This window comes from Theropithecus gelada, chromosome 8 (assembly GCF_003255815.1).
Source record: "Theropithecus gelada isolate Dixy chromosome 8, Tgel_1.0, whole genome shotgun sequence".
NCBI lineage: Eukaryota > Metazoa > Chordata > Mammalia > Primates > Cercopithecidae > Theropithecus > Theropithecus gelada.
The window spans coordinates 16,274,849-16,302,657 of record NC_037676.1 but is presented as its reverse complement, the minus strand read 5'-3'; the positions used below and the strand labels follow the sequence as shown (position 1 = coordinate 16,302,657).

At 42.3% G+C, this 27,809-nt stretch overlaps 1 protein-coding gene across 6 annotated transcripts in view; it reads left to right on the top strand.

Moving 5' to 3' along the window:
* The window catches only part of MTUS1 (microtubule associated scaffold protein 1), a 159,093-nt gene that overhangs the window by 52,076 nt on the left and 79,208 nt on the right, over positions 1-27,809 (top strand). For 4 of the 6 annotated variants that reach the window (XM_025393347.1, XM_025393344.1, XM_025393345.1 and 1 more), the window contains 2 exons: positions 7,101-7,296; positions 26,943-27,104. In XM_025393347.1, the coding sequence (XP_025249132.1) occupies positions 7,101-7,296; positions 26,943-27,104 (358 nt within the window). The remainder of the gene's footprint in view (positions 1-7,100; positions 7,297-26,942; positions 27,105-27,809) is intronic. The other 2 variants (XM_025393349.1, XM_025393348.1) reach the window with 1 other exon arrangement.

The following is a 27,809-nucleotide window of genomic DNA, read 5'->3' as shown; positions in this document are numbered from 1 at the left end:
GAGATTGTGTATTCATGATAGTGTGTGAGATAAAGGGAGTGGAGACTTACCTAAAAGGAAAGGAATTGATGTTTATTCAGTCCTTGCTCTGGGTCGGGCACTGTGCTCAGGTGCCTTAGGTATATTAGGTCGTTTAATAGGCCTGTAATGCTCAGGTGCTTTACATACATTGTTATTTACTCTTCCCAGTAACAACAGGGCAATTGTTGTCGACATTTGAATACTTCAGCCAGGCCACTTAAAACTCACACAGCTGGTAAGCAGTAAAATTGGACTTCACATGCAGAGCCCTCGCTTGAATCCTGGCCTTTTCTGCTCCATACACCGTAGGGTTTCAAAATTTTTGGAATGTTGGCTCTGAAAGGCAAAATAAGTGATTTGCTGAAGATTCACTTTTGTAAATTGGTGAGAAGTTTGCATTACTTTTTAAAAGAAGGTTTTCTCTGGGAGGTTAACTTTTGGGTTACTTTTTAAAAGAAGATTTTTCTCTGGGAGATGAATTTAGCCAGCTTTAATTGAACCTAGCCAGAGACAGAAGATCTTTGTTAGTTTGTGTACAGTCGCTTGCTTTTCTTGGCCAATTCTGTATTGTTCTCCAGTGCCAAAACATGACCTCCAGCTGTTCTCATGGGTGACCGGCCTGCTAAGTTATTGTTGAATTCACCTAATGTATGAATTCTGCCATCAGCGTTGGGCTTTATGTATCTCTATTGGAAATTAACACTTTATTAAAGAAAGAAAAGTGATGGTGGGGAATATGCTGCTTTACAAGCACGGATTTTGGAGTAGTTTCAAATTGTAGCTCCACCATTTACTGAGCAAAGTGACCTCAGGCAGGTTACTAAGTCTCTGTTGGGCTCATTTGTTCTTTGTGTCAAAAAAAGCGTCAAACTCTGTAATGTATTTGAAGAGATTTATTCTGAGCGAAATATGAGTGACCAATGGCCCATGATACAGCTCTTAGGAGATCCTGAGAAGACGTGCCTAAGGTGATCCAGGTACAGCTCGGTTTTACACATTTTAGGGAGACATGGGACATCATTCAGTACATGTAAGGTATACATTGGTTCTGTCTAGAAAGGAGAGACAACTGGAAGTGGAGGCAGTTTCCAGGTCACAGGCAGATTTAAATCTTTTTTTTCTTTTTTCTTTTTTTTTTTTTTTTTTGAGACAGATTCTCTGTTGCCCAGGCTGGAGTGCAGTGGTGTGATGTCTCGGCTCACTGCAGTCTCTGCCTCCCGGGTTTAAGTGATTCTCTTGCCTCAGCCTTTTGAGTAGCTGGGTTTACAGGTGAGGACCACCACACTTAGCTAATTTTTTTGTATTTTTAGTAGAGACGGGGTTTCGTCATGTTGGCCAGGCTGGTCTTGAACTTGTGGCCTCATGTGATCTGCCCGCCTTGGCCTCTCAAAGTGCTGGGATTACAGGTTTGAGCCACTGCCCCCAGCCTAAAGATTTTCTAATTGGCAGTTGGTTCAAAGAGTTGAAGACCTGGAATCAACAAAAAAGAATGTCTGGGTTAAGGTAAGGAGCTGTGGAGACCAAGGTTTTATCATGCAGATGAAACCTTCAGGTAGCCTGCTTCAGGGGGAGTTGATAGTAAATGTTTCTTATCAGACTTGAAAGAGTCTGTTCTGTCAGTCTTAAGGTCTATGTTGATGCTAATGCTGGTCAGCTGTGCCTGAATTCCAACCTGGGAGGAGAGTATAATTATGTCTGACTCCCCCTTCCTTTCATATTCCTTTCATATCCTGACCTAGTTTTTAAGGTTAACCTTGGAATGCCCTTGGCCAAAAGAAGTGGTCCTTTCAGATGGTTGGGGGGCTTAGAATTTTATTATGGCTTTACATTAATGTAAAGGGAGAATGCAAATTATAGTTTGATGTTGGAATTCACACTGTAAGGCTCAGGCTCCCATTTCCTCTATGTAGAATAGAAGCATTTATTGGGTGCCTACTGTGTATTATGTATATGGTGATGATTGTTAGGGTATAGGGAAAAAAGAGACCCTGTCTAAATGTAATGCCTAGTGCAGTGGGTAATACTGATGCAGAAGTTTTTCTCAACCCCTTTGTAAATCTTGCAGTGGGGGCACCCCATTTATTCAGCCCGCCATGCTCAACCTCTTGGGGGCAGGAGTGTTTGGGCAAGTGAGTACAGGATCCAGCCAGCCACTTTGAGTGCCGGCAGGAGCAGGCTCTGTGTGGGCCCCACAGTGGTGCCCAGGTGGTGGTGTCTGTGACCCCCAAAGCCCCAGAGGGCATGTTACAGTGCTCTCTTGGCTCCACCATCCATGGACGGCGGTGTGTCGTCAGCTCAGTGGGCCCTTTGCCTCATGGTGTGGGAGAGCTGCCCTCCAGCAGCGAGGGCAAAGGGTCATTGTGACAACCTTTTTTGGGTACCCAAACTTGGTCCCAAGCTCTTGTCTGCTGTCCAAAAAGAATTGGGTCACATGGACACTTGAAGGATGGTGGAGGTGGATAATTTTATTTAGCGATGGAAGTGGCTCTCAGCAGAGAGGGAAGCTGAAGAGGGGACAGGACGGGCAGATAATCTTCTCTGAAGTCTGGCCGTCCCCAATCAGCTTTTCTCCAAAGTTAAGCCATCTCTCCTCCAAAGTCCAGCTGTCGGTCTGCCATCCAAGTACTAACCAGGCCTGACCCTGCTTAGCTTCCAAGATCAGACGAGATTGGGTATGTTCAGGATGATATGACGGTAGACTGAGCTGTTCTCTGAAGTCTCCAGTTGATACGGTTTGGTTGTGACCCCACCCAAGTCTCGTCTTGAATTCCCACATGTTGTGGGAAGGACCCAGTGGAAGGGAAATGAATCATGGGGGGCAGGTCTTTCCCATGCTGTTTTCATGATAGTGATTAAGTCTCAGGAGATCTGATGGTTATTATAAGGGGGAGTTGTCTTGCACGAGCATTCTTTGCTGCCGTCCATGTAAGACATGTCTTGCTCCTCCTTGCCTTCCGCCATGATTGTGAGGCTTCCCCAGCCATGTGGAACTCTAAGTCCAGTTAAACCTCTTTCTTTTGTAAGTTGCCCAGTCTCATATATGTCTTTATTAGCAGCGTAAAAATGGACTAATACATCAGTCAAGCCGCTTGTGTCCTCTACCGAGTGAGTCTGGGGTCTTTACGGGAATGGGATGTGGGGGCGGGGCAGGCCATAGATAGTTTTGGAAAAGGCAACATTCGATTGGTAAAAAGACATGATTCAGAAAGAACTAATTAGGAGAGAGCGGGTAAACAGGGATAGAAGTTCTCACTTTGAGCTGCGGGTTTCAGGGGTTTTGCCTTGAAGGTGGGGTTTTGCTGGGGAGCTGCCCCTGTCTGCCTAGAATTTCTCTGCCTCCTGCCTCTATGAATATGAGAAAGTAAACCAGCAAGGGTGTGTTGATTGCTAAGTTGGGAGTGTGAGTAGACTGCTGTGCTGCAGGAGGGGGAAAAAAGTGTGGTGATGGGTATAGTTGTCAAGGAAGGCTTATAGGGGACATCACATGTTGTCACTAGCTGGAACTTGAAGGGCAAGTATTCTGGGTAGAGGAATACCACGTACAAAGATGAAGAAATATGAGAACATTTTCTCATTTAAGGGACTCTAGGTAGTAGGTGTGAAGGGAGCTGGGTGTATAGAACCCTGAGCAGTAGGGAATAAGGTGAAGAGGATGGCAGGGCCTTCCATGTGCAAAAGGATTGCTGGGCCTTGTGCAGAAGAGATGTCATCTGAAAGACAGACGGAAGATGTCTAACCCTATTTGAGTTTGAGAGAGATTGCCCTAGCAGGCAGATAAAAGATGAATTGAAAGCTGGAGAGACCAGAAAGATCCTGATGACATGGTTTCAGTAATCTTGGTGAGGAATGACAGCAGATGGAAAAGAGAAATAGCTTTCATTGTTGAAGCTGGGTGCCTGGGTATGTTGTGGTGAACATGGGAAGAGATAAGTTTTGAGGTAGATAGGAAAGTAAGTTTAATTTTAGAAAATGCTTCACATTCTTGTTTTGTAAACTGGGGTACAATAAACCTACCAACTTCACAGGATTCTTATGAGGGTTAAGTGAGTTGATACATATACTTGGAATTTAGAATAGTATTCTATAAGGGCTATAGGTTAGTGAGTTAAGTAGAGTGATATGGTTTGGCTGTGTCCCCACCCAAATCTCATCTTGAATTGTAGCTCCCATAATTCCCATGCATTGTGGGAGGGACCTGGTGGGAGATAATTGAATCATGGGGGTAGTTTCCCCCATACTGTTATTGTGGTAATGAATAAGTCTCATGAAATCTGATGGTTGTATAAGGGGAAACCCCTTTCGCTTGGCTCTCATTCTCTCTTGTCTGCTGCCGTGTAAGATGAAACTTTCACCTTCCACCATGATTGTGAAGCCTCCCCAGCCACGTGGAACTATGAGTCCATTAAACCTCTTTTTCTTTATAAACTACGCAGTCTCAGATGCGACTTTATCAGCATTGTGAAAATAGACTAATTCATAGAGGTACTTAAAGGATGCTGAGTTGGAAGGTGAAGAGGAAGTTAGGTATATGGGAAACTCAGGAGAGAGTACTGGTTGGACATGTGGATTTGGATGTACCAGTGTACGCGTGGCAATTGAAACAGCAGCCAGAATCATGTAGGAAGAGTACATGGTGAGGAAAGAGAACAGGGCCGAGGCTAAGTCTTCATGAAGACTAGCTGTAATAGTCTGTTCTTACATTGCTATATAAAGAACTACCTGAGACTGGGTAATTTATAAAGAAAAGAGGTTTAATTGACTCACAGTTCCACAGGCTGTACAGGAAGCAAGGCTGCAGAAGCCTCAGGAAACTTACAGTCCAGGCCCAAAGGCAAAGGGGAAGCAGACATGTCTTGCATGACTGGAGAAGGAGGAATAGAATGAGGGGGAAGGTGACACACACTTGTAAACAAGCAAATCTTGTAAGAACTCACTATTAGGAGAACAGCAAGGGAGAAATCTGCTTCCATGATCCAGTCACCTCCCACCAGGCCCCTCCTCCAACACTGGGGATTGCAGTTCCATACAAGATTTGGGTGGGGACACAGATCCAAATTCTATCACTAGCCTCCAAAAGTAAAGAAGAATAGGACCCAGAAAAGGAATGCCCAGACAGGTAGAAGGAAAACCAGGAAAGAGCTTTGTCAGGAAACCAGAGAATGGAGTTGTTAGCGCTGGATGCTGTAGAGAGAGCCCCCAGGGAAAGGATTGAAAACTAGCTTGAATTTAACTTGTGATACTGGCAATCTTGAGTACATTCTCACTAATGGGTACAAAGGCAGAATACAGTGAATTAAAGAGTAAGCCATGAAGAGTTTTAATGGCTTCATAGTAAAAATGAAAATTGAATACAGTCAGCCCTCTGTATCTGTGGGTTCCACATCTGTGGATTGAGCCAACCTTGGATTGAAAATACTCAGAAAAAAAATTTGCAATGTTTCAAAAAGCAAAACTTGAACTTCCTACATGTTGAATACTATGTTGAATCCACCTGAAACAAGTAATATGTAGATGTTGTAAGTAATGTAGAGATGATTTACAGTACATGGGAGGATGTGCGTAGGTTATATGCAAACCCTACACTATTTCATATAAGAGATTTATTTGAGTGTCCATGGATTTTGATATCTGCGAGGGTCCTGGAACCAATCATTTTTGATACCAACGGACAACTGTACACGTCCACTTAGAAATTGTTCCCTTCACATAGCTAATACCACAGGGAAGTGATATGGGGAAGGTATGATCTGGATTAAAATTTTATTAATGAAAAAAGCCAAACTCTAAAATATGTGAAGAGACTTATTCTGAGTCAAATATGAGGACCATGGCTGATGACACATCCTCAAGAGGTCCTGAGAACATGTGCGTAGGTGGTTGGGTTACAGCTTGATTTTATCCATTTTAGGGAGACAAAAGACATCAGTCCATACATTTGAGATATAGATTAGTTTGGTCTGGAAAGATGAGACATCTTGAAGTAGGGACTTACAGATCATAGGTGGATTCAGAGATTTACTGATTGGCAATTGGTTGAAAGAGTTAAGTTATTGGCTCACGCCTGTAATCCCAACACTTTGGGAGGCCGAGGCAGGCAGATCACGAAGTCTGGGGTTTGAGACCAGCCTGACCAACACGGTGAAACCTCGTCTCTACTAAAAATACAAAAAACACACACACATACACACACACACAAAGAAAACATGGTGAAACCCCATGTCTACTAAAAAGAAAATACCAAAAAAAAAAATAGCTACAAAAATACAAAAATTAGCCGTCTCTACTAAAAGCAAAAAGATTGATGGTGGTATGTGCCTGTAATCCCAGCTACTCAGGAGGCTGAAGCGGTAGAATCACTTGAACCCAGGATGCAGAGGTGGCAGTGAGCCGGGATCATGCCACTGCACTCCAGCCTGGGCCATAGAGTGAGACTATGTCTCCAAAAAAAAAAAAGAAATTATCTAAAGACCTGGAATCAATAGAAAGCAGGGTCTTGGTTAAGATAAGGGGGTAAGGGGGTGTGGAGACCAAGGTTCTTATTACGTAGATGAAACCTCAGGTGGCCGCCTTTAGAGGCCATAGATGGCAAATATTACCTATTTACACTTTTAAAAGGTGCTAGACTCTCAGCTAATTTCTTTGGGACCAGACGAAGATCGAGGAAAGGAAGAAGATTGTCTACGGAATGTAAATTTGCCCCCACAAGAGACAGCTTTGCAGGGCCTTTTCATAATGTGTTAAAAATATTTTGGGGTAATATACTTCAGTTTCCTTCAGGGCTCGCTGTCTGTCATGTGATGCTATACCAGAGTCAGGCTGGAATTTGGTGTCTTTTTGCTATAAAGAGTCTGTTTTGTCTAACTTAAGGTCTCTGTTTTAATGGTAATGCTGGTCAGTTGTGCCTGAATTCTAAAGGGAGGAGAGTGTAATGAGGCATGTCTGACCGCTTTCCCATCATGGCCTGAACTTGTGTTGTAGGTTTCTTTGGAATCCGCTTGGCCTAGAGGAGGGGTCCATTCAATCAACTGGGGGCTTAGAATTTTATTTTCGGTTGACAGTCTTAACTGTTATTTTCACAGGGCTCTGCTTCAAAAACGACGACCACCTCAGGCAGGAATATATCCAAGCCTGACTCCTGCGGTTTGAGGCAAATAGCTGCTCCAAAAGCCAAAGTGGGGCCCCCTGTTTCCTGTTTGAGGCGGAACAGCGACAGTAGAAATCTCAGTGCTGATCGAGCCGTCTCTCCTCAGAGGATCAGGCGTGTGTCCAGTTCTGGTAAGAATAAAATAGTTCAATAGTTTATGAGTTGTTTGAATGTAAAATTTGACAGTCATGATTATAGGTTTAATGCATTCTGTCACTAAAGCATTTAGCCTTTTGTGGACCAGCATCCTGAGCAGAGAAGGTAGAAAAACAAGTTGACAGCACGTCCCTTATCTTTGAGCAAGGCAGAGGTTAGTTGAGGAGAGAGGTATAGGGGTATAAACCATCTTATAAGCTATTCAGAAGGATGTGTACGTAAATATACAATTGGGTGGCTGTTGTCAATTTGAATCATTTCATTCATTTTTTTCAAATGGTTAAGTGCTTAACAATACCAAAATGTACTGTAGGTCCATAATATGCCCTCAATACAGGTGAAGAGATTAATTTTTTAAAAATTTTACAGAAAGATGTATTATAGATTTAGGGGGATATGAGGGCGACTAAAAAGTTAAAATTTTTCTAATCTGAACTTTTATTTATGTTGCCTTGTATCTTATAATTTGTAATTTTAAAGTCATGTAAGGCCAATGAAATCTGAGCGCCTCAAGAGTAGCTGTTAAGTATCATACTACATTTGGCAGATGTACGGATTTGTGTTGAAAAGAAATGGAAAAGTCAGCCCTGTGTCACAGAGATGAAAAGCCTGCTAGCCATTGCAGATGACTGAGAACATGTTGCAGAGAACACACCTTATTTCTGCAGGTACAACCCTGAACACATTAAAGTCATGTCAAATCAATTTAGAAGTAGGTTCCCTTATAAAAATAGTTATGTGCCCACACATGTGAGAATGTTTTACGGAAACTAGTGAAAGCTAGCAAATCCCAGAAGATCTCTGTATCTCCCTCCCATTTAGTATTTGTAGGTTTCATTTTTTCAGCCCTATCATGAAGCCTCAAGCGTGAAAGCCTATAATGCACAGAAATGTTTTACGGGCTGTTTATTTAGATTCAGGCCTGGCGTCAAGGTCAAGGAGACATGACCACAGAGGTACGAGTGGAAGAAGAGGGATTTGCAGCACATGTCCATCTCCATCTCCATCCCCAGAGGAACTAGCTGGAAAGAGGAATTCATTAGTTCGGAGTGTTCATCATTTGGGAGAAAAACAAGCCAAAAGCCACTGGGAGAAACAGTGATTCTTATTTGGGATATTGCCACACTTGGGGAGTCAAGGCGTGAGTGAGATGAAAGCTCTGGTCCTGGCTGGGTGCGGTGGTTTATGCCTGAAATCCTAGTGCTTTGGGAGGCCGAGGTGGGAGGACCACTTGAGGCCAGGAGTTGAAGACCAGCCTGGGCAAGAAAGCAAGACCCTGTCTCTACGAAAAATAAACAAATAAATGTATTTTAGCTGGGTATGATGGTGTGCACCTGTCGTTCCAGCTATTCAGGAGGCTGAGGCAGAAAGATCACTGGAGACCAGAAGTTCAAAGCTGCAGTGAGCTGTGATCATGCCACTGTACTCCAGCCTGGGCAGCAGAGCAAAACCCTGTCCCTTGGTGGGGAAGAAAAAGCTCTGGTCCTTACTGTAGTTGTCCAGTAAGGCTCATGGTGTTTGCAGAGACTGTGGAGCTCCCCTCCTCCTCTGTGAGGAACACCTGTAGCTTGGTGGCATAGGAGTGTGGTCCCTGGCGCCTGGCCTGCTGTTAGGAGCCCGGTGTTTTGGTTCCACTCTGGCCCCAATACACTGCCTGAGCAAGTCTTTCACTCTCCCTGGGCTTCGGCTTCACATCTGGAAAGTGTAAGTGTCTGAGAATCGAAGACTCTGTCAGCTTTTCCAGTCCTTGCCTTTCTAGGGACAATTTGGAGCTCACCTCATTTTCTGAGTAACTGCTGTTCCTGGTATGATTCTCTGAATTTCGTGGCGCTTGAATTCCAGAAAACCTACGTGCACATACTTTTATTTATTTATTTATTTTTTTGGAGACAGAGTCTTGCTCTGTCGCCCAGGCTGGAGTGCAGTGGCACAATCTCGGCTCACTGCAACCTCCGCCTCCTGGGTTCAAGCAATTCTCTGCCTCAGCCTCCCAAGTAGCTGGGACTACAGTCGCCTGCCACCAGGACTGGCTAATTTTTGTATTTTTAGTAAAGACGGGATTTCACCATCTTGGCCAGGTTGGTCTTGAACTCCTGACCTCTTGATCTACCTGCCTTGGCCTCCGAAAGTGCTGGGATTACAGGCGTGAGCCACCGCGCCCGGCCTGTGCACATACTTTTAAGAAACGAGGCCAATACCCAGGATACATTGAAAAAGATAGAATCCTTTTATGTAGGCAGTCAGTCCCATCCAGCGGGGAAGCGGTTGTTAAGTCCTTTCACCCTGTGTTGCATAATGTGTCTTAGAGAAAAGTGGATCTGTTTAGTCTTAGTGAAAAGACAGGGCACATTGTTGAGCTTTTATCATCCTGTGTCAATGAGCTTGATAACTGAGGTATGCATCCAGATTTTTCAGTCTGAGTTAACAACTAAATTACCTTTATACTGAGTGGTTTTCTGTATCTGAATGGAAAAAAAGTAATGTAACCAGAAACATTCTGGTTTTGAATTTGAGTTTTATATTTGACTGGTTACAAGACTTTTATGGTCTGAATACTTGGATCACTCTACATTAATAGGTTGAAACCCCAACCCATAATTTGATTGTGTGTGGAGACAGGGCTGGTGAGGAGGTGATAAAGCTTAAACGGGGTCCTAAGAGTGGGATCCTAATCCAGGAGAGGTGGTACCCTTAGAGAAAGAGGAAGAGATGCCCTAGGCATGGTGGCTCACACCTGTAATCCCAGCACTTTGGGAGGCCAAGGCAGGTGGATCACCTGAGGTCAGGAGTTTGAGACCAGCCTGGCCAACATGGTAAAACCCGGTCTCTACTAAAAATACAAAAAACAATTAGCCGAGGGTGGTTGCAGGTGCCTGTAGTCCCAGCTACTCAGGAGGCTGAGGCAGGAGAATCACTTGAACCTAGGAAGGGGGAGTTGAAGTGAGCCGAGATCACACCATTGCACTCCACCTGGGCAACAAGAGCGAAACTCTTTCAAAAAAAAAGAGGAAGAGACACTGAAACTGTCCTCACTATGTGAGGTACAATGAGAATATGGCTATCTGGATGCCAGGAAGAGGGCCCTTGCTGGGAAGCAGATCAGCTGGCACCTCTATCTTGGACATTCCAGCCTGCAGAACAATGAGAAAACAAATTTCTGTTGTTCAAGACACCCCATCTGGTGGTATTACTATTATAGCAGCCCGAGCTAAGAAGACTAATTTGATTCTACTGTATTATGTTTTACAGAAAACTTAATAGCAACTAATTTTTTGGGATGCTCTCGATAAATTGAGAGATGTGTCTTGAGGGGGACAAGAAACTTAATCTCCACAGAGTTAGAAGTAGAGCAGAAAAATCAAGGAGCAGAAACAATGTGCTTTTAGATCACTGTGATCCTGTTGCCATTGATTGTACAATGAAGTGTTTGTGTGTATTAGCAAATTGAAACCAAATGGATATCCACCATACTGACTCACAGTTACTCTGCTGAAAGGTAAGCAGCAGGAATGTTCCAGCCAATTTGGGGTTTTCAATAAATCCTTTCAGAACACTTAAGTAGAAAACAAGACCCAGTGTTGAAACAGCCATTTTCTTGAAGCTTTAAAATGAATGTGAGAAGGAATTGTAATTAAACCCAATGGAGCTATTCCTTTTTCCTTTTTCCTTTTTTTTTTTTCTTCTTTTCTTCCCCGAGACGGAGTCTTGCTCTGTTGATCAGGTTGGAGTGCAATGGTGCAATCTCGGCTCACTGCAACCTCCGCCTCCTGGGTTCAAGCGATTCTCCTGCCTCAGCCTCCCGAGTAGCTGCGATTTACAGGCACCCACTACCACACCCAGCTAATTTTTTGTATTTTTAGTAGAGATGAGGTTTCACCATGTTGGCCAGGCTGGTCTCAAACTTCTGACGTCAGGTGATCCATCCACCTTGGCCTCCCAAAGAGCTGTTCCATTTTACTTGTCAAAATGCAGATATTTATGTGAGACCAGATTATAAGAGATTATAACAAACCAAATCTAAAGTGCCTTTGCTTCTTTGGAAATGTACTGAAATAAGATGAGATAGTGATGAAAATTATTTCTAATAGTAATTATTATAATGTGAATGATAGCAGCTCACACTATGAAGTATATGTCAAGTTTCAGGCTCAGTTTTAGTAATTTCATCTATAAATTCATTTAATCCTGGCAATAACTTTGTGAGGCTTATCCCTGTTCTATAGACAAGGAATCTTCCACAGAAAAGTTACATAATTTGTCTAATGTTAAACAGCTGGAAAGTGGCAGAGGTGGGATTCAGACCAGCCAGTGATGCTATTAACTGTCACATTATTAATCTCAATACTATTAGTATGACCATGAGTTTTATTTATTTATTTGTTTGTTTATTTTTGAGATGGAGTTTCATTCTTGTTGCCTAGGCTGGAATGCAAATGATGTAATCGTGGCTCACCACAATCTCCCCTTCCCTGGTTCAAGCAGTTCTCCTGCCTCAGCCTCCTGAGTAGCTGAGATTACAGACACGAATCACCACACCTGGCTAATTTTGTATTTTTAGTAGAGATGGGAGTTTCTCCATGTTGGTCAGGCTAGTCTCGAACTCCCGACCTGAGGTGATCCACCCGCCTCGGCCTCCCAAAGTGCGGGGATTACAATCATGAGCCACCGTGCCTGGCCTGAGTTTTATTTTTGATAATAATATAAAGTCTAACTTTTTTTTGAGACAGTGTCACTCTGTTGTCAAGGCCAGAGTGCAGTGGCTGCACTATAGATCACAGCAGCCTTGAATTCCTGGGCTCAAGCAATCCTTCTGTCTCAGCCTTCCACGTAGCTGGGACCACAGGTGTGCCTCAGCATGCTTAGCTGATTTTTATTTTTTCTTATAGAGATGCGGGGGGGTCTCGCTTTGTTGCCAGGCAGGTCTCAAACTCCTGGGCTTAAGTGATTCTCTCACCTAGGCCTCCCAAAGCACCAAGATTACAGGCATGAACCACCACACCAGGCTAACATTTAATTTCTTAAAAATTAAAATTCTTGTTGCCCAGCTGAGTGGTTTAGAAACTGGCACTTTTCTTTTCAGGCCTTGGTTTAAAGCTTGATGTCAGTTTACTCTGATGTAAATGATTTTATGTGGTTATGGGAAATTAATGCTGCTTCAGGAAAAATCGCTAATGCATGCCGGGCTTAATACCTAGGTTGCTAGGTGAAGCCAACCACCATGGTCCACGTTTACCTATGGTACAAACCTGCACAGCCTGCACATGCACCCTGGAACTTAAAACAATAAAACATACAGTAATCATAAAATTAATGCTGCTGAATAAATAACTGCTCAGTAAATCCTTCATGACCAATCCAGACGTCTTCAGAGAGACCCGCCGTCACTCTGTTTTGGAGGCAATATCAGCTCTTCCCAGGTTTTAGATAATAAATATCTGTGTTCTTCTCTACACACATGCGGTTGCCGTTTCAGTGGCCAGCCTGAGCCAGGTAGGGTTCCAGAAGTAGTACAGGATTCCCTCCCTGCCCCGTGACTCCGGAGAGCTAACTAAGGAGGGAGAGTGCGTGTTTGTGCAGGAAACACAAAGCCGCACAAAGAATGGTGATGGGTGGGGAAAAGGCCCCGTAAGAAGAATGTCCAGGGGCGGGTCGGTGAAGAAAGGCCTCCTGAAAGAGACGGTTTTTAGTTTTCTTCTAGAGAAAGAGAAACCACATTTCCAAAGGGCAACTCTTTGTTTCCATTGAGTTTATTGTGGGTTAATAGAGTAAATTCCTTTCAAGACAGTAGTCAGTCCGAAACTTGCAGTGACTTGCCTATCATCGCAGGTTTCTCTTCTTTCTTGCTAAGGTATTTCCTTCGTGATTTATGTAAACTGATTTTTTTTTCATTCATTTCATGTTAAAGATAATTTAAAATCTTCTTCAAATTACTTTTATATCCTTTTAAACTTTTCTAGGCGAGAGTTTGAGAGAGATAGTAAGCAAAATTACGAGAGACTTTTCGCATACTTGAATAAAGTAATTACTAAAAATCAGAAGTTATTACTCAATAAGTTATTCTAAAAGCCACCTTGAGGATGGACATGGTGGCTCCCATCTGTAATCCCAGCAATCGGGGAGGATGAGCTGGTAGGATTACTTGAGCCTAGGAGGTTGAGACCAGCCTGGGCAACAGAGTAAGACCCTGTCTTAACAAAAAATAAAGTTAGCTGAGCAAGTGTCACACACCTGTGGTCCTTGCTCCTCAGGAGGTTGAAGTGGGAGGATCACTGGCCAGGAGGTTGGGGGTTCTGTGAGCTATAATTGTACCACTGCATTCCCGGTGGGGTGACAGAGCAAGACCCTGTCTCTAAAATGTGAATAAAATTTAACATTAATGTGTCACTAATAGGTGTTTGTATATTTTTATGTGATTAAATCACTTTCTTTAGAGTATGTCTCAGGATCTCTTTTCATAAAAATAGTATTAGTTGCTAACATGTTTTGAGTGCCTGTGTCCGCCAAGCACAGCCTTGTTTTAAATGCATAGTCTCATTTAATTCTCACAACTCCTAGTAGGGATACTGTGATTATCCCCATTCTACAGATGAGGAATTTGAGGGTCTGAAAGCCTCAGTAACTTGTCCAAAGTTACACAGTGGGGTAATTGGTGGAGATGGGAAATGGGCCAGGTATTCTGGCCCCACAGTCTGTGCTCTTAACCCTAGTTCTTTACGTGCATGCAGGAATCTTGACGCACTCGTGTCTTCTTACATGGACATGATTGAATTCTTCATTAAACCACGTGTGTGTGAAGGAGAATGTGGGGAAGGCTGGCTTGTGCTAAGAACTCTTCTAAGTACTGGAATGAAGTGCACAGAAGAGACCCATTCCTTCCATTAAGAACCTTAAATTCTAATAAGGGGATTAAGAAATAAATGCATTTTGGGATTCATGATGATGGAAAAGATCAAGCATTTACAAGTGGTGATTCATGATGATGAATCCACAAATAAAGGAGAAACGGCCGAGCACGGTGGCTCATGCTTGTAATCCCAGCACTTTGGGAGGCCGAGGCAGGTGGATCACTTGAGGTCAGAAGTTCTACACCAGCCTGGCCAACATGGTGAAACCCCATCTCTACTAAAAATACAAAAATTAGCTGGGTGTGGTGGCACGTGCCTGTAGTCTCAGCTACTTGGGAGGCTGAGGCAGGAGAATCTCTTGAACCTGGGAGGTGGAGGTTGCAGCGAGCTGAGGTTGCACCACTGCACTCCAGCCTGGGTGACAGAGCAAGACCCTATCTCAAAAAAGGAGGAGAAAAAGAAAAAGAAAGCAGTGAAGGAAATTAGATTTTTAAACGGGTAATCAAGAAAGGCCTCACTGAGAGGGTGACATTTGGGCAAACACTTGCAAGGAGGGGAGGAGGGAGGCTTTTGGAGGTCAGGTGGGAGGACTTTCCAGGCACAGGGACCAGCCATGCAGAGACCCCGAGGTGAGGCAGGGTGTGGTGTGCGCAAGGAACAGTGAACCACCCACTGTGTGTGGTGGGGGCTGGAGGATGTGGGTGGGCGGAGGAGGTCAGGACCGACCAAGCAGGGCCATGCGGGTGCCTGTGAGGCACATGTCCTCTTTTCATCCTCACAAACATCATCACTTGTAAATGCTTGATCTTTTCCAGGCGTTTCACACAATTCTCCCTTGGCAGTAATTATGGAGAAGATTGCTTTGTGGAATGACTCATGAGTAGGCTTAATATGTCACAGTGCAGGCCTGCCCATTCATTCAAGAAGTGCTTAGGGTCCCTGCTCTGTGTTGGGCAGTGTACTAGATTCTGAGACTACAAACAGGATTAAGCAAATGTGCCCTCTTAAAGAGCTTACTGGTTGGAGGGTGAGGGGATAAGGGGGTGTCTGAGCAAATCGTTTCAATGAAAACTCTTGGCTCTTCAGATTCCAGCTCAGCTGTCCTGGCCTCTCTGCTGCTTTGCATTTATAGTGCTGTATGCTGATTATTTCCTTACATGTCTGTCTCCTTCTAGACAGTGAAATCCATAAGGATAGAGTTCAGCTCTTGTTTTCATATTTTCCAGTGCAGAGTGTACTGGTTACACAAAAGGTGTTTAAAAACATTGCTTGGCTTGATTTGAATGGAGACCTGTGGGAAGCGCTGTGCATCCACAGTGAAGGAGCAACACTAACTCATTGTGAGAGAGAACTGGAGGAGAGGCGGTGACATTTGAACTGTTCGGAATGCGCCTGCAGGAGTTTGGAATGCGCCTTGCCAGCAGAGGAGGCTGCTGGGGTTCCCGAAGGTGCAGATGTGGTGTTCTCAAAAGATACCGTGTGCTTGAGGAACGTCAAGGCCAGGGTCAGCATGCCCTGCTGGACACAGCAGAGGTGTCCCGGGGTCAATGAGATGAGCCTCTGCCTCAAGGGAGATTGAGGCTGATTAGTTCTAATACTCTAGACACAAACTTGCACGAGTGCTACACGTTTTTTGGGAACAGATGGTAGAGTACATATTTAAAATAATTTGGAGAAAGTGTCTGGTCTGTTGGTGGTGAACAGTCCCAAGTGTCTACCCGCCACTTCATGGTGGGTCGTGAAGTGAAATGTGGAATAGAGTAGCAAGAAGTTTTCTGGAGGAGAATAGTGAGTTTAGTTCGGGGCGTGTGAAATTGGAGGAGGCTACAAACTGGGAAGCACCTCAAAGGGGTATGTGCATGCTTGAAGTTTAAGAGTAAAAATATGGAGAGACCAAGGAAACCATCAGAAAAGAGCTGACATAAAAATATAAGGACAGGCTAGGCCAGTGGCTCCTGCCTGTAGTCTCAGCTACTAGCTACTTGGGAGGCTGAGACAGGAGGATCTCTTGAGCTCGAGTTTGAGTCTACAGTGAGGTATGATTGTACCACTGTACTGCTGCCTGGGTGACAGAGCGAGACCCTCTGAAAAGAAAATAAAAGAAAGATGGTGTGAAGTTTTGAGGTCTCAATGATCTCACCATCTCATTGCTCAATGCAGCTCTGCTTATAAACCTTGACTCCTAATGAGCCAGGAGGCTCACTGTGCACCTTCTTTTGTTCTTATCAGGCATTATTAGCATGAGTGTCAGATGGTAAATAAATTTGCTGGTGTACATGTGAAGACCCTTGTTCATCTCCTTTGGCAGCTGGGAAAAGGAAGCAACGCCTCTAAGTCTTTGATTTATTCCCCTCTGAATTTAAATGTTCCTATAGTTATGGGACACATGTTCCAGGCCTGTGACTAAGGCAGTTATTTTTGTTTAATCCCCACCTGAAGCCACAGACATCTTGTGAACATACTTGCAGAGGCAGGTACTGACAGCATCACCGAGAATGCTGCGCTTCTCTGCAGCTCAAGGCATCGTGAGAACCTTGCTTTGTGGGACTTTTTGCTTCTTTGTCAAATTACTGCACTCTTCAGACTTGCTGTGTTTTTGTTATGACTCACCTGTGTTGCTGTGCCTTTGTCTGGGGAGCTTACCCTTGAATTTAAGCAAACGAGGATAGTTATACGGAGTCCTATGGCCTTGAGGAACTCTAGAAGGTGGAATACTAAAATCACATTTGCAAGATATAAATGTAGAGTGTTACTGAAATGCACTGTGTTCTGCAACATACTTACTTAATAGATGGAGAGCGCATGCTAGATAAGTCATGTACCAGACCCTGAGGGATTGTGGGATGCATAAGACATGGTTTTTGCCTTCTTGGTATTAACTGCCAAACAGAAGAGGTGACAAGTTCTTCTCTCATCACATTTGTTCTTATAATAGTAAAATTTAATAAAAAGAACTATAGGATTTTGAATGAGGGTGTAATTACAAATACCAAAGTTTGCTTTATTTTTTTCTTTCTGTAATATAGGAGATTATATAGTGTAACAGAGTTACACTCTTAAATAGGTAGGGGCCAGACTTGGTTTAATGTTGATGCTTTGTGCTGTTTAACTTTTGCCCCCTGAGATCCGAAAAATAAGGAGGATGTACATGGATTGAGATATTTTTCTCTCAGTACTCTGAGTTACGGCTCATAGTATAGAATGTAGAGATTGCGGTCAAAGTAAGTACAGATGGAGTGAAAATACAGAGGAGGGCCAGCAGGTGATTAGAACACAACAGATTGGCTTTCTGGCAGTCAACGAAGAAGAGGCTGACCGAGAGCCTCTTGTCAATGTCAATATCAAGAAAGGGATGCGGGGCCCTGTTTTATTCTTTACTTCTTGTGTCTTGAATTTGACCAGGCAAATTGGATAGTTTGTCAAGTTTACTCTCATCCCAGTAGGCTATTTTAAAGGTATAGCATTTTAAATTAAAAGTGAGAAAATAAACACCTGTCATCTTACCACCACCAAATAGCTTTTAGCTTAAAAATTTATGACTATTTGGTACCTTTTTTTTTTGGCATATTCTCATGCACATATGTTTATGTATATAATGGAGACAGTGTCTGCTGTTTATTTTTTTGAGACGAAGTCTTACTCTTTCACCCAGGCTAGAGTGCAATGGCACGATCTCAGCTCACTGCAACCTCTGCCTCTGGGTTTAAGCGATTCTTCTGTCTCAGCCTCCCAAGTAGCTGAGATTATAGGCGCCTTCCACCATGGCCAGCTAGTTTTTGTATTTTTAGTAGAGATAGGGTTTCACCATGTTGTTCAGGCCGGTCTCGTGCTCCTGACCTCAGGTGATCCGCCTGCCTCGGCCTCCCAGAGTGCTGGGATTACAGGCGTGAGCTACCGTGCCCGGCCCCTATCCTGAATTTTTATATTTCTGAGATTTATATACCACCTTATTAATGGTGTCAGTATGGTTTTATTCCAGTAAGACTTTTGTTTTTTTAATATCGTACTCTAACTACTTGCACAAGTTCCTTTTTTTTTTTTAACTTAAAAATTGTGGCAAAACATACATTGCACAGAACGTGCCACTTGAACAATTTTTTTAAATGTACAATTCTGTGGCATTAAGTACATTCATGTTTTTGTGCAGCCATCCTCCGTATCCATCTCCAGAACTTTGTTTTCCCTTTGGAATCCTGTGTCCATGTTACTAACCCCCAGTTCTCTGTTTCTTTCAGCGCCTGGCACCCATCATTCTATGTTCTGTCTATATGTGTTTGACTATTCTAGTAATCATGAAGGAGAATCATACATTATTTGTAACTGGCTGATTTCAGTTAGCACCGTGTCTTCAATGTTACCCATGTTGTATCATGTGTCAGCTTCCTTTTTAAGGCAGGAGAATAGTCCCTGGCGTAGCTGTACCACCTTCTGTTCGTTCATTCACCTGCCTGTGAAAGTTGTGTTGCTTCCACATTTTGGCTATTGCGAATGATGCTGCTGTGAAGATGGTTGTACAGATACCTGCTCGGGTCTTTCACTTTTTTTTTTTTTTTTTTTTTAAAAAGACAGAGTCTTGCTCTCTTGCCCAGGCCAGAGTACGGTAGCACGATCTCAGCTCACTGTAACCCCCACCTTCCAGCCTCAAGTGATTTTCCTGTCTCAGCCTCCCAAGTTGCTGTAATTACAAGTGCCCACCACCACGCTCAGATAATGTTTTATGTATTTTTAGTAGAGATGCAGTTTTACCATGTTCGCCAGACCGATCTCAAACTCCTGGCCTGGCCTCAGGTGATCCCCTGCCTCGACCCCCCAAAGTGCTGGGACTACAGGCGCGAGCCACCACGTCCGGCTTGCTTTCACATCTTTTGGATCTGTACCTAGACATGCGGTTGTTGGATTATGTGGTAACTTCAGGTTTAATTTTTGGAGGAACCACCATACCATTTCCACAGTGGCTACACCATGTTACATTCCCCCTAGCAGTGCACAGGGGTTCCAGTTTCTCCGTTTCCTTGCCAACACCTGTTAATGTTTTGTTTTTGCTGTTTGTTTTGATGATATCGTCCTGGTAGGTACAAAGTGGTATCTTACAGAGATCGTGATTGTGATTCGCATTTCCCTAGTGACTAGTGGTGTTGAGCATCTTTGCATGTACCTAGGAGCTATTTGTTATCTTCTTTGGAGAAAAGCCTATTTGAGTCCTTTGTCCACTTTTTAAATTGGGTTGTTTGGTATTTTTGTTGTTGAATTGTAGTCTTAATGTTTTTCTGTTGTAAATTTTTTTTGGCTATTCTTAATTATTCTAGATGACTTTAACATGTTTTAAAAATTCAGTTCCCCCATTTAAAAGCAATCACATACAGGTTCAGATTGGAATGGTATTCCATAAAATATCCATTCATGGAAGAATTCACATGTGTACACTTGTTCAGAACTTTTCTCAATTTTATAATTTTCACAACAGAATAGCACTTTTTGATAAATGTATTCATAGAAACAGTGCGTATGTGTGTGTGTCTATGTGTGCAATTCCTTTTTGTGACTAAAGTAAGGGAATTCTTTTTCTGTTTTTTCCTGGCACGTAGGAAATATATGGATTTTGTGTAATACTTACTTGGTAAGAAGCCCATCAGGTTTACTTAATACTTATACAGTGGTTACCATTGAAGCTAAATTCTTAAACATGTATATTTAGTGTTGAGAGAATTTGGTCCCTTAAGCTTAATTGGAAGTGGACCTGCAAACACGGTTTTGAGTATGTATAATTTGTTTCTCTCATAACTTACTGTTAACTTGTTTGTCACTTTTAGGTTTCCCCTGTTTTTGTAATAATTCCTAGTTACTGTAGATAATTACTCTAAAGGTAACTGTCTCTATGTAGTTGAGTTGTGTTTAAGAAACCCAAGTTGTTATGATAGCTAGAAACATTCTCTGAATTAACTGGAAAAAAAATACATATTCTCATGTCTTGTATTTTAACTGTGTCTGTTAATTTGGCATTTTCTGTTTCTGACTTAGTAGTTAGTGGCCTTGTAACTTGCATGCCTTACTGATATGTTTCAAATGGACCTCAATAATCTTTTCATTTTCTAGTTAAAATTCTCTCTTGTCTAACCCTGGCAGATGCCGGTATGCTAGCTTCCTTTTTCCCTGATTTCAGTCTTCAGTCAGTTCTGCACACTGCTACCACACAATCAAGTTCTGATGTAAATGCTAAGAAAGCCTCAGTCTCCCCCAGCCCTGCAGCACACATCTTCCACCATATCCATCCCTGACAATTAAGGTCCAAAATTATGAGTCTGGCATTCAGTGCCATGTCTCACCCAACTGTAAACTACCTACTTCTCCAGCCTCATTTTCTTCTTCTTCCCCATGATACCTGTGTTCCTACTAAGCCGTGTAAGCTACAGAACAACATACCTTATGATGAGACATGATGTTTTCTCTAGTTTACAGTTTTTACTGAGAACATCTGGTAGTTAATTCTACGGCAGGATGTCAGGTGTTTCTGGCTCTGTACATGTTTGAACTTTGTGATTACTTGCAGTTGCCTTACTAGGTAAGCACATAAATACTTGGGTAATACACATCTTCATGTGAATCTGTTGTCCAGATTTTTATTAAGATGATCTGTTTTGGCCAGGCGCGGTGGCTCATACCTGTAATCCCAGCACTTTGGGAGGCCAAGGCAGGTGGCTCACCTAAGGTCAGGAGCTGGAGACAAGCCTGGTGAAACCCTGTCTCTACTGAACATACAAAAACATGAGCCAGGTGTGGTGGTGTGTGCATGTAATGCCAGCTTACTCAGGAGGCTGAGGCAGGGGAATCGCTTGAACCTGGGAGGCGGAGGTTATGGTGAGCCATAATGGCACCACTGCACCCCAGCCTGGGTGATAGAGTGAGACTCTGTCTCAAAAAAAAAAAAAAAAAAAAAAAAGGATATGTGTCTTTTGATATAGATAATATAGTAGTCAGTGTTTCTTTGTTAACTAATTAAAACTCATCTTCAGAATCCATAAATTGTTACCAAATGTATAAACAATAAGTCACCTTTTCAATGCTGAATAGTCTTGTGAAAAATATATTAAGCCTGGGCACGGTGGCTCACACCTGTAATCCCAGCAGTGTGGGAGGCCAAGGCAGGAGAATCACTTGAGCCCAGGAGTTTGAGTTTGAGACCAGCCTAGGCAACATAGTGAGACCCCACCTCTACAAAAATTTAAAAATATATGTATGTTAATGCTGAATTCCTTTGCATCTAGGTGATAGTTGAGAGATGAGAAGTTGCTTTGGTAGATGTTTGTGTGGCTCTGGAAATTGCTGTCGTGATATTAAAGGTGATCTGTGAGTGATGTGGGACCCACCTTCTTCCCTAGGCCTTCCTTCAAGAATGGAGAAGGCCAAATTATTGCTGAGAGATTACACTACATACCTGTGAGGGCGCTGGGAACTCTCTCCTGGAGACTGAATCATTTACCATAAGGGTTGAAACAAAGGACACCCTTCAGGAGTTCATTCTTGGGCTTTAATGTCCAGTCCTAGGAAACATCCCATGAGGGTAACATGATGAACTTTCCAGTAGTAAAGCGACTGTTTTTATGATAGCCATACTAAGCATCAATTAAAATATTGATTCTGTTTTTTCTTTTAGTACTGTAAAATAAAAAAAGATTGAAGAATAACTAATGATTACAGATGACCAGAAATAAAAATGATTATTAAAATCAACTTACTTTATCAATCCAATTTTATCCTTTCTTGATTTCTTTGTCTTAGGTGTCTTATCTGATTAAATTTGACCCCATTGACTTTAATAATATTTAATAGTTTCATTATAAAATATGCTTATTGTAAAATTAAAATTCATGTGGAGTAATGTATTTGTGTATAAAGTATGAAGGAAAAGTTATCATTTCTGCACCTTCCCTGTTCTTCCTTGTCTGACTCTGCTGTACCTCTTACTAGTCTCACAAAATTGTGGTACAGCCTTTTGGACTTTTTCAACATATAGGTAAATACAAACTTAAAATATGTTTTTTCTTTTTGCAGGGGATTTGCAAAATGGAACTTTATTTCTATAATTTAATTTTTGCCTTGGAACCCCCTCAGCCGGGTTAGTTCTGAGTTTTTCTCTAGCCAATATGATAATTTCTCAGTGTTCATGTATAATTTGGTCTCCTTCCTTTATTTCCCACATCTCATAGCTATCACTGCTCCCTCCAAGTCCTGTTTGTTTCTTTTCTTCGTTTTCATTTCTTCTCTTCTTTACTTTTTTCTTTTTCTTTTTTCTTTTCTTTTTTTTTTTTTAATTAGAGTCTTGCTCTGTCACCCAGGCTGGAGTGCGGTGGTGTGATCTCGGCTCACTGCAGCCTGTGCCTCCTGGGTTGAAGCGATTCCCCCGTCTCAGCCTCCCGAGTAGATGGGACTACAGGTACACGCCACCACATCCAGCCAGTTTTTTGTATTTTAGTAGAGACGAGGTTTCACCGTGTTGGCCAGGATGGTCTCGATCTCCTGACCTCGCAACCTGCCCACCTCGGCCTCCCAAAGTGCTGGGATTAAAGGCATGAGCCCCTGCGCCCAGCCTCTTCTTTCTTTTCCTTCTTTCTTAGAAGACCTAACGAGATCTACCCTTTAACACATTTTTAAGTGCACAGTGCAGTGTTGTTAAACATAGGCAGTGTGTTATACAGCACATCTGCAGGACGTATTCATCTTGCATAACTGGAACTTTATATCCGTTGAACAACTCCCCATTTCCCTTCCCCACCAGCTCCTAGCAAGCACCATTCTACCATCTTGTTTTACAGAATACGATAATATTAATATTAACACTATCCTGTTGTTCACTTTATCTTTCCATTGAAATTTTAGTTTTGCTAGGCGTCTTTTACTGATTTTTATTGTTGTTAAATATGGTACACTTACTCAGGTTTTCTGAGGTGAGTGTTCTAGTAAATTGGTTGATGAATGAAAATTTGCTTCAAATCCAGTAGACTGTCTGTGTTACTATCTAAGGCAAAGTGGAAGTATTATTCCTTCCAGATTTTCCCTACATAAAAGATGGTTATAATTACAGAATAAAAACAAATCTGTTGTCTATACGTAAGTCTATGCTAAGTGCATGAGCTTAAAATAAACTGCTGAGGTCAATAGTATCCTGGCAAGTAGATCTTAAATCTTTATCTTTCACATCTGGGATAAGTTACACAATACGATATGAGGTGGTAAATGTCATCTTTTCAGGACTGTAATTCAGAGAAGTCCTGTATTGATTTCACTGTTTAAGAATTTAGTGCCTGGGTTACTTGCAGTCTCTCAGTTAACCTACTATTGCTATGTTTGACTTTTAATATTGCTTATGATGTGCATATTTTATTGCTTGGTATGAAATCCAATTAAAACGACTTTAGGTCATCTTTACTGTTAAGCTAAACGTCGGAACTGTTGGTGAAATAGTTAAATGTCTTTGTTGCATGCGCACTGTTTTCCCCATTCCGCTGTAGGAGCTCCTGCCTAGTAAGAGCTCCAGTCTGACCTCTGCCTGCCTCCAGGCCTCACACTTCTTTAACTGAGATGCTTGTATTCTGTGGCATGGCCCAGGGAACCCTGGGCGGGTGGTTAGACACTTGGATTCTAGGCCTTACTGTCACCGGCTGGGTATGTGACCCAGGTACACCATTTAACCACCTAAGTAGTTTTCTCATCTATAAACTGGGATAGTAATAGTCACACACTGTTAGGATTATTCTCACTATCAAAGGAACTAATCTTTTGGTGAAATCGGCATTTATTTTGTTCTCCTCAGTGCTCATTAGTCAAGAGTCATGGTGGGATTGGGAAGGGAAGACTTTGGCGAGGACTGGCTGCCGTTAGGTGTAGGGGGTGGGCCTGGATGGGGGTGCCAGTGAGATAGGGGAGGTCAGGGAAATGATATTTGGGTGCGGGGGTGAGCTTTCCTCTAGTGCAGCTGTGTGAAGGTACAGGTGTTCTGTAGTAGTTCCAAGGCGCACACAGTAATGTCTGCAAACCTAAGGTGTGTTCAGAAACAAAGCTACGAGGCATGTATTTCTGAAGAATAAGCGGATTTCCAAAATGTAGGAAGCCTTGGCTGCCCTGTGGCTGTGGCCCAGTCATTTTGATCTGTTCCTTGCCCACCCTTGTTTATCAGTTGTGATGATGATGACTCATCATTGTTTCTGCTGAAAGGGCAGCAATTTGGTAAATTTATATTCTAAAAATCCGTTTTTCTGTTCCTCCTAAAGCAAGTAAAACTGGTGGCTAACCATAAATTTTTAAAATGGGTATTTGCCATCTCACAGTTGCTAATTATTGTAAAGGGTGTAAAGAAAAAACTCTCTAATAGACTGAAGAGACACATAAACTTGTGAAAATGGGTTAAGCACTGAATGCTTCAATGCAGGTGATGGGCGAACACATTTTCAAAATAAATCATTTACTCTTGGCGTTAAAAAACCGAATTTGTTGAGGAAACATTTATTAAGGCTCACTCCATGCTACACCTTTGCCAGTTCCTGAGGACCCGAATTGAATCAGGTGCTCTTCCTGATCTCAGGAACCTTAGAGATGGTCCAAGAGGAATGTGGGGGCAAATGCTGTGATAGAAGCAAGTACGTGGTGTGAGCAGAAAGCAAGGTGTAGTCCATGGCACACAGAAGAGGGTGTCCTGGCAGGATAAGCTCACAAAGAGGTCCTGATTCTCAACAGTGCTTCAGAAACTCCATGTGCATTTTAATCACCTGGGGATCTTGTGAAACTGCAGGTGGTGATTCAGTAGGCCTAGGGTGGAGCTGCAAATGAGTAGCAAGGGTTTAAAAGAGAAGCTTGAGCTGACTTTGCATTCACTGGACAGAAATAGGGGAGGGGATAGAAAGGAGGCCATTCAGTCGGAAGAATGTACATAAGCAGAAGAATAGAGTGAAATGACTGGAGAGAAACCACTAAGGGGTGTGTGTGTATGAAGGGGTGGAGGCATGGCCTAAGGGGGAAGAAGTGGGTAGGGATCAACCCTACATTGCCTTTTTAGCCTGTGAAATTAATGTTAAATAAAAGGATTGAAACTAAGATCACCATCCTATAGATCAGAGTGTCCAATCTTTTGGCTTCCAGGCCACACTGGAAGAAGAATTGTCTTGGGCCACACATAAAATATGCTAATGATAGCTGATGAGCTAACAAAAAAAATAGCAAAAAAATCTCATCATGTTCTAAGAAAATTGATGAACTTGTATCGGGTCAGCATTCAAAGCTGTCCTGGGCCACATGCTGTGCATAGTGGAGAATCCCAAATTTTAGATTGGGTCATGACCTTCATTTTCACATTCAGGAGGTTAACACGATGGAGTTGGAAGGGATGGAAGGACAGGATTTTAGTAGTCCAGTACAGTTTAGACAATGATATAAAGGGTTAAATAAGTATTCAAAAAGAGGAGGAAGAAGAGCTCTTTGAAAAGAAATGATGCGCCTGTTGGAATATTAATAGAATAGCACACGGTGTGCCCTGGTGTCAGAGAGAAAGCTAGGTTGATTGGAGCAGAGCACACGTGGATGTTGAAGAGCAATACAAGAGTGAGGCTGGAGCCGAAATGGGAGCTTAATGCGGTCAGTTCACATGCCAGGCCTGAGGAGCTTCAGCATCTTTTTCTCCATTAGGATGAGGTTTTTATGAGTGAAATCGCTGGAACAAAGCAATGGGCATGACTTTCTGGCAGCATTACCTGACTCACTTATGGGATCCTTAGTGATACGCAACAATGTCATTTTCATCAAAGGTTCTCCTCAACTTCTGTTAGGTGGTACTGGTCGCACTGGGAGACAGTGCTAGAATATATGGGGATCTGGGGAAGAAAAGATGATTTCAATGGTTTGAAGCTGGAAAAAAAAATTAAAAAATAGGGCTGTATGGCTGGGTGGGGTGGATTGCACATGTAATTCCAGCAGTTTGGGAGGCCGAGGCAGGAGGACTGCTTAAGGCCAGAAGTTTGAGACCAGCCTGGGCAACAAAGTGAGATTAAAAAAAATAATAATAAAACAATTGAGCTATAATCAGCATAAACAGGAGCATGTCGGTCCAAGATGAAAACTTAAAGTACTCAATAAGTACTTTAAAACACGAGTGGCCTTGAGATTCAGAAGGAAGACAGGACTGCGGGTGAGAATAAATAAACTGTGGAGAATAAAGAAGAAAAGGTGAGAGTAAAAAAAGAATCTTAATAGTATAGCACCACCTGGTGTTAGAACATTAGGCATTTTTCAAATGAAGTTTTTTCTTATCAGGTTGCATTTTTCTTTCTGTTTGGGTGATTTTAAAATTTTCCACTTATTTATTTCTTATATGATAGCCTGTTGTGCTAATGGAATATTTTTTTTTTTAGTCAACAGTATGGGAGGTCATATCAGTTTGTTTATTCTTTGATTTCAGTTTTGCCAAAATCTGCTTTCTCACGATTCTTCTGATTGATCTTCTCCTTCAGAGAACATGTGTGAGTTAATTACTTTAGGAGACAGGGTTACTGCCACACTTCTCATATCCTAATTGCCTCATCATTTCTGCTCTCCTGCCTCTAAATGATCAAAAATAAACACGTCTGCATGAAGCTTTCATCTTTCGTCTGAAGTTACATGATCGCGAATATTCATTTTGTGTTTTGACTTTGTTGTTAGTGCAGAAGTTTTTGAGTTTACAGGCTTAAAAAGTGCCGGCTTTCAGGATGAATAGCAGTGGAAACCTTTTTTTTTTTTTTTTAAACCCCAAGGAAAACCTGCATCCTTGAAAACTGCACAGTCGTCATGGGTGAATTTGTCTAGACCACTTCCTAAATCCAAAGCATCTTTGAAAAGTTCTGCGCTGCGGAGGACAGGAAGCACCCCCTCAATAGCCAGCACCCACAGTGAGCTGAGCACTTACAGCAACAATTGTAAGTCAACTTTATATCACACATCAGGGGTTGTGGAAACAGTCATTGCAAGAAAAGCGAATGCTCTGCGTATAATTAGAATTTTTGTTTCTAGGGTTTCAGGAAAAGTATGCATACTGCTTCCTTGGAGTTGCTCTGAAAGTTTGGCAGAAAAAAAACAAATTCTTTGAAAAACTCTCTTGAAATAATTGTGTGTTAAAGTATATTTTTGCATGAAGGATTCTAAAGTGCATCATCTGAAGTAATGATGTTTTGGAGGGTTAAGAGTAGCAACTCAGGGGATTTGGACTCTAACTGGAATCAGGAAAAAGATTGCTATAGTTTCATTTACTTTGCAAAAGACTATCTCTTGTGGTATCTTTGGATGCTAGATTTTGTGTAATATGACTAATATAACTTGAATCCTCATTCTAAAAAATTTAAACTCAGGAGACTTTTGTTAAAGTTTTCAGTTAACCTGAGTTCTATTTTCTGTGTATAAATGAGTGAACTTACTGAGATACCTCTTTCATTCCAAAGATGTATTTGGACTTGGTTCTTATTTTCTCATTTCCTTTTTTATACTTCCCCACGAAATAATTCATAAATTTAAGTTGAAGTGCCCACTGTGCACAGACACCATGATAGGTGCAGTGAGGGACATAGGATGTAAAAGAAATGGCCCTTATTCTAAAAAAATAGTGGAGGAGAAAAAGAAGGTATTTT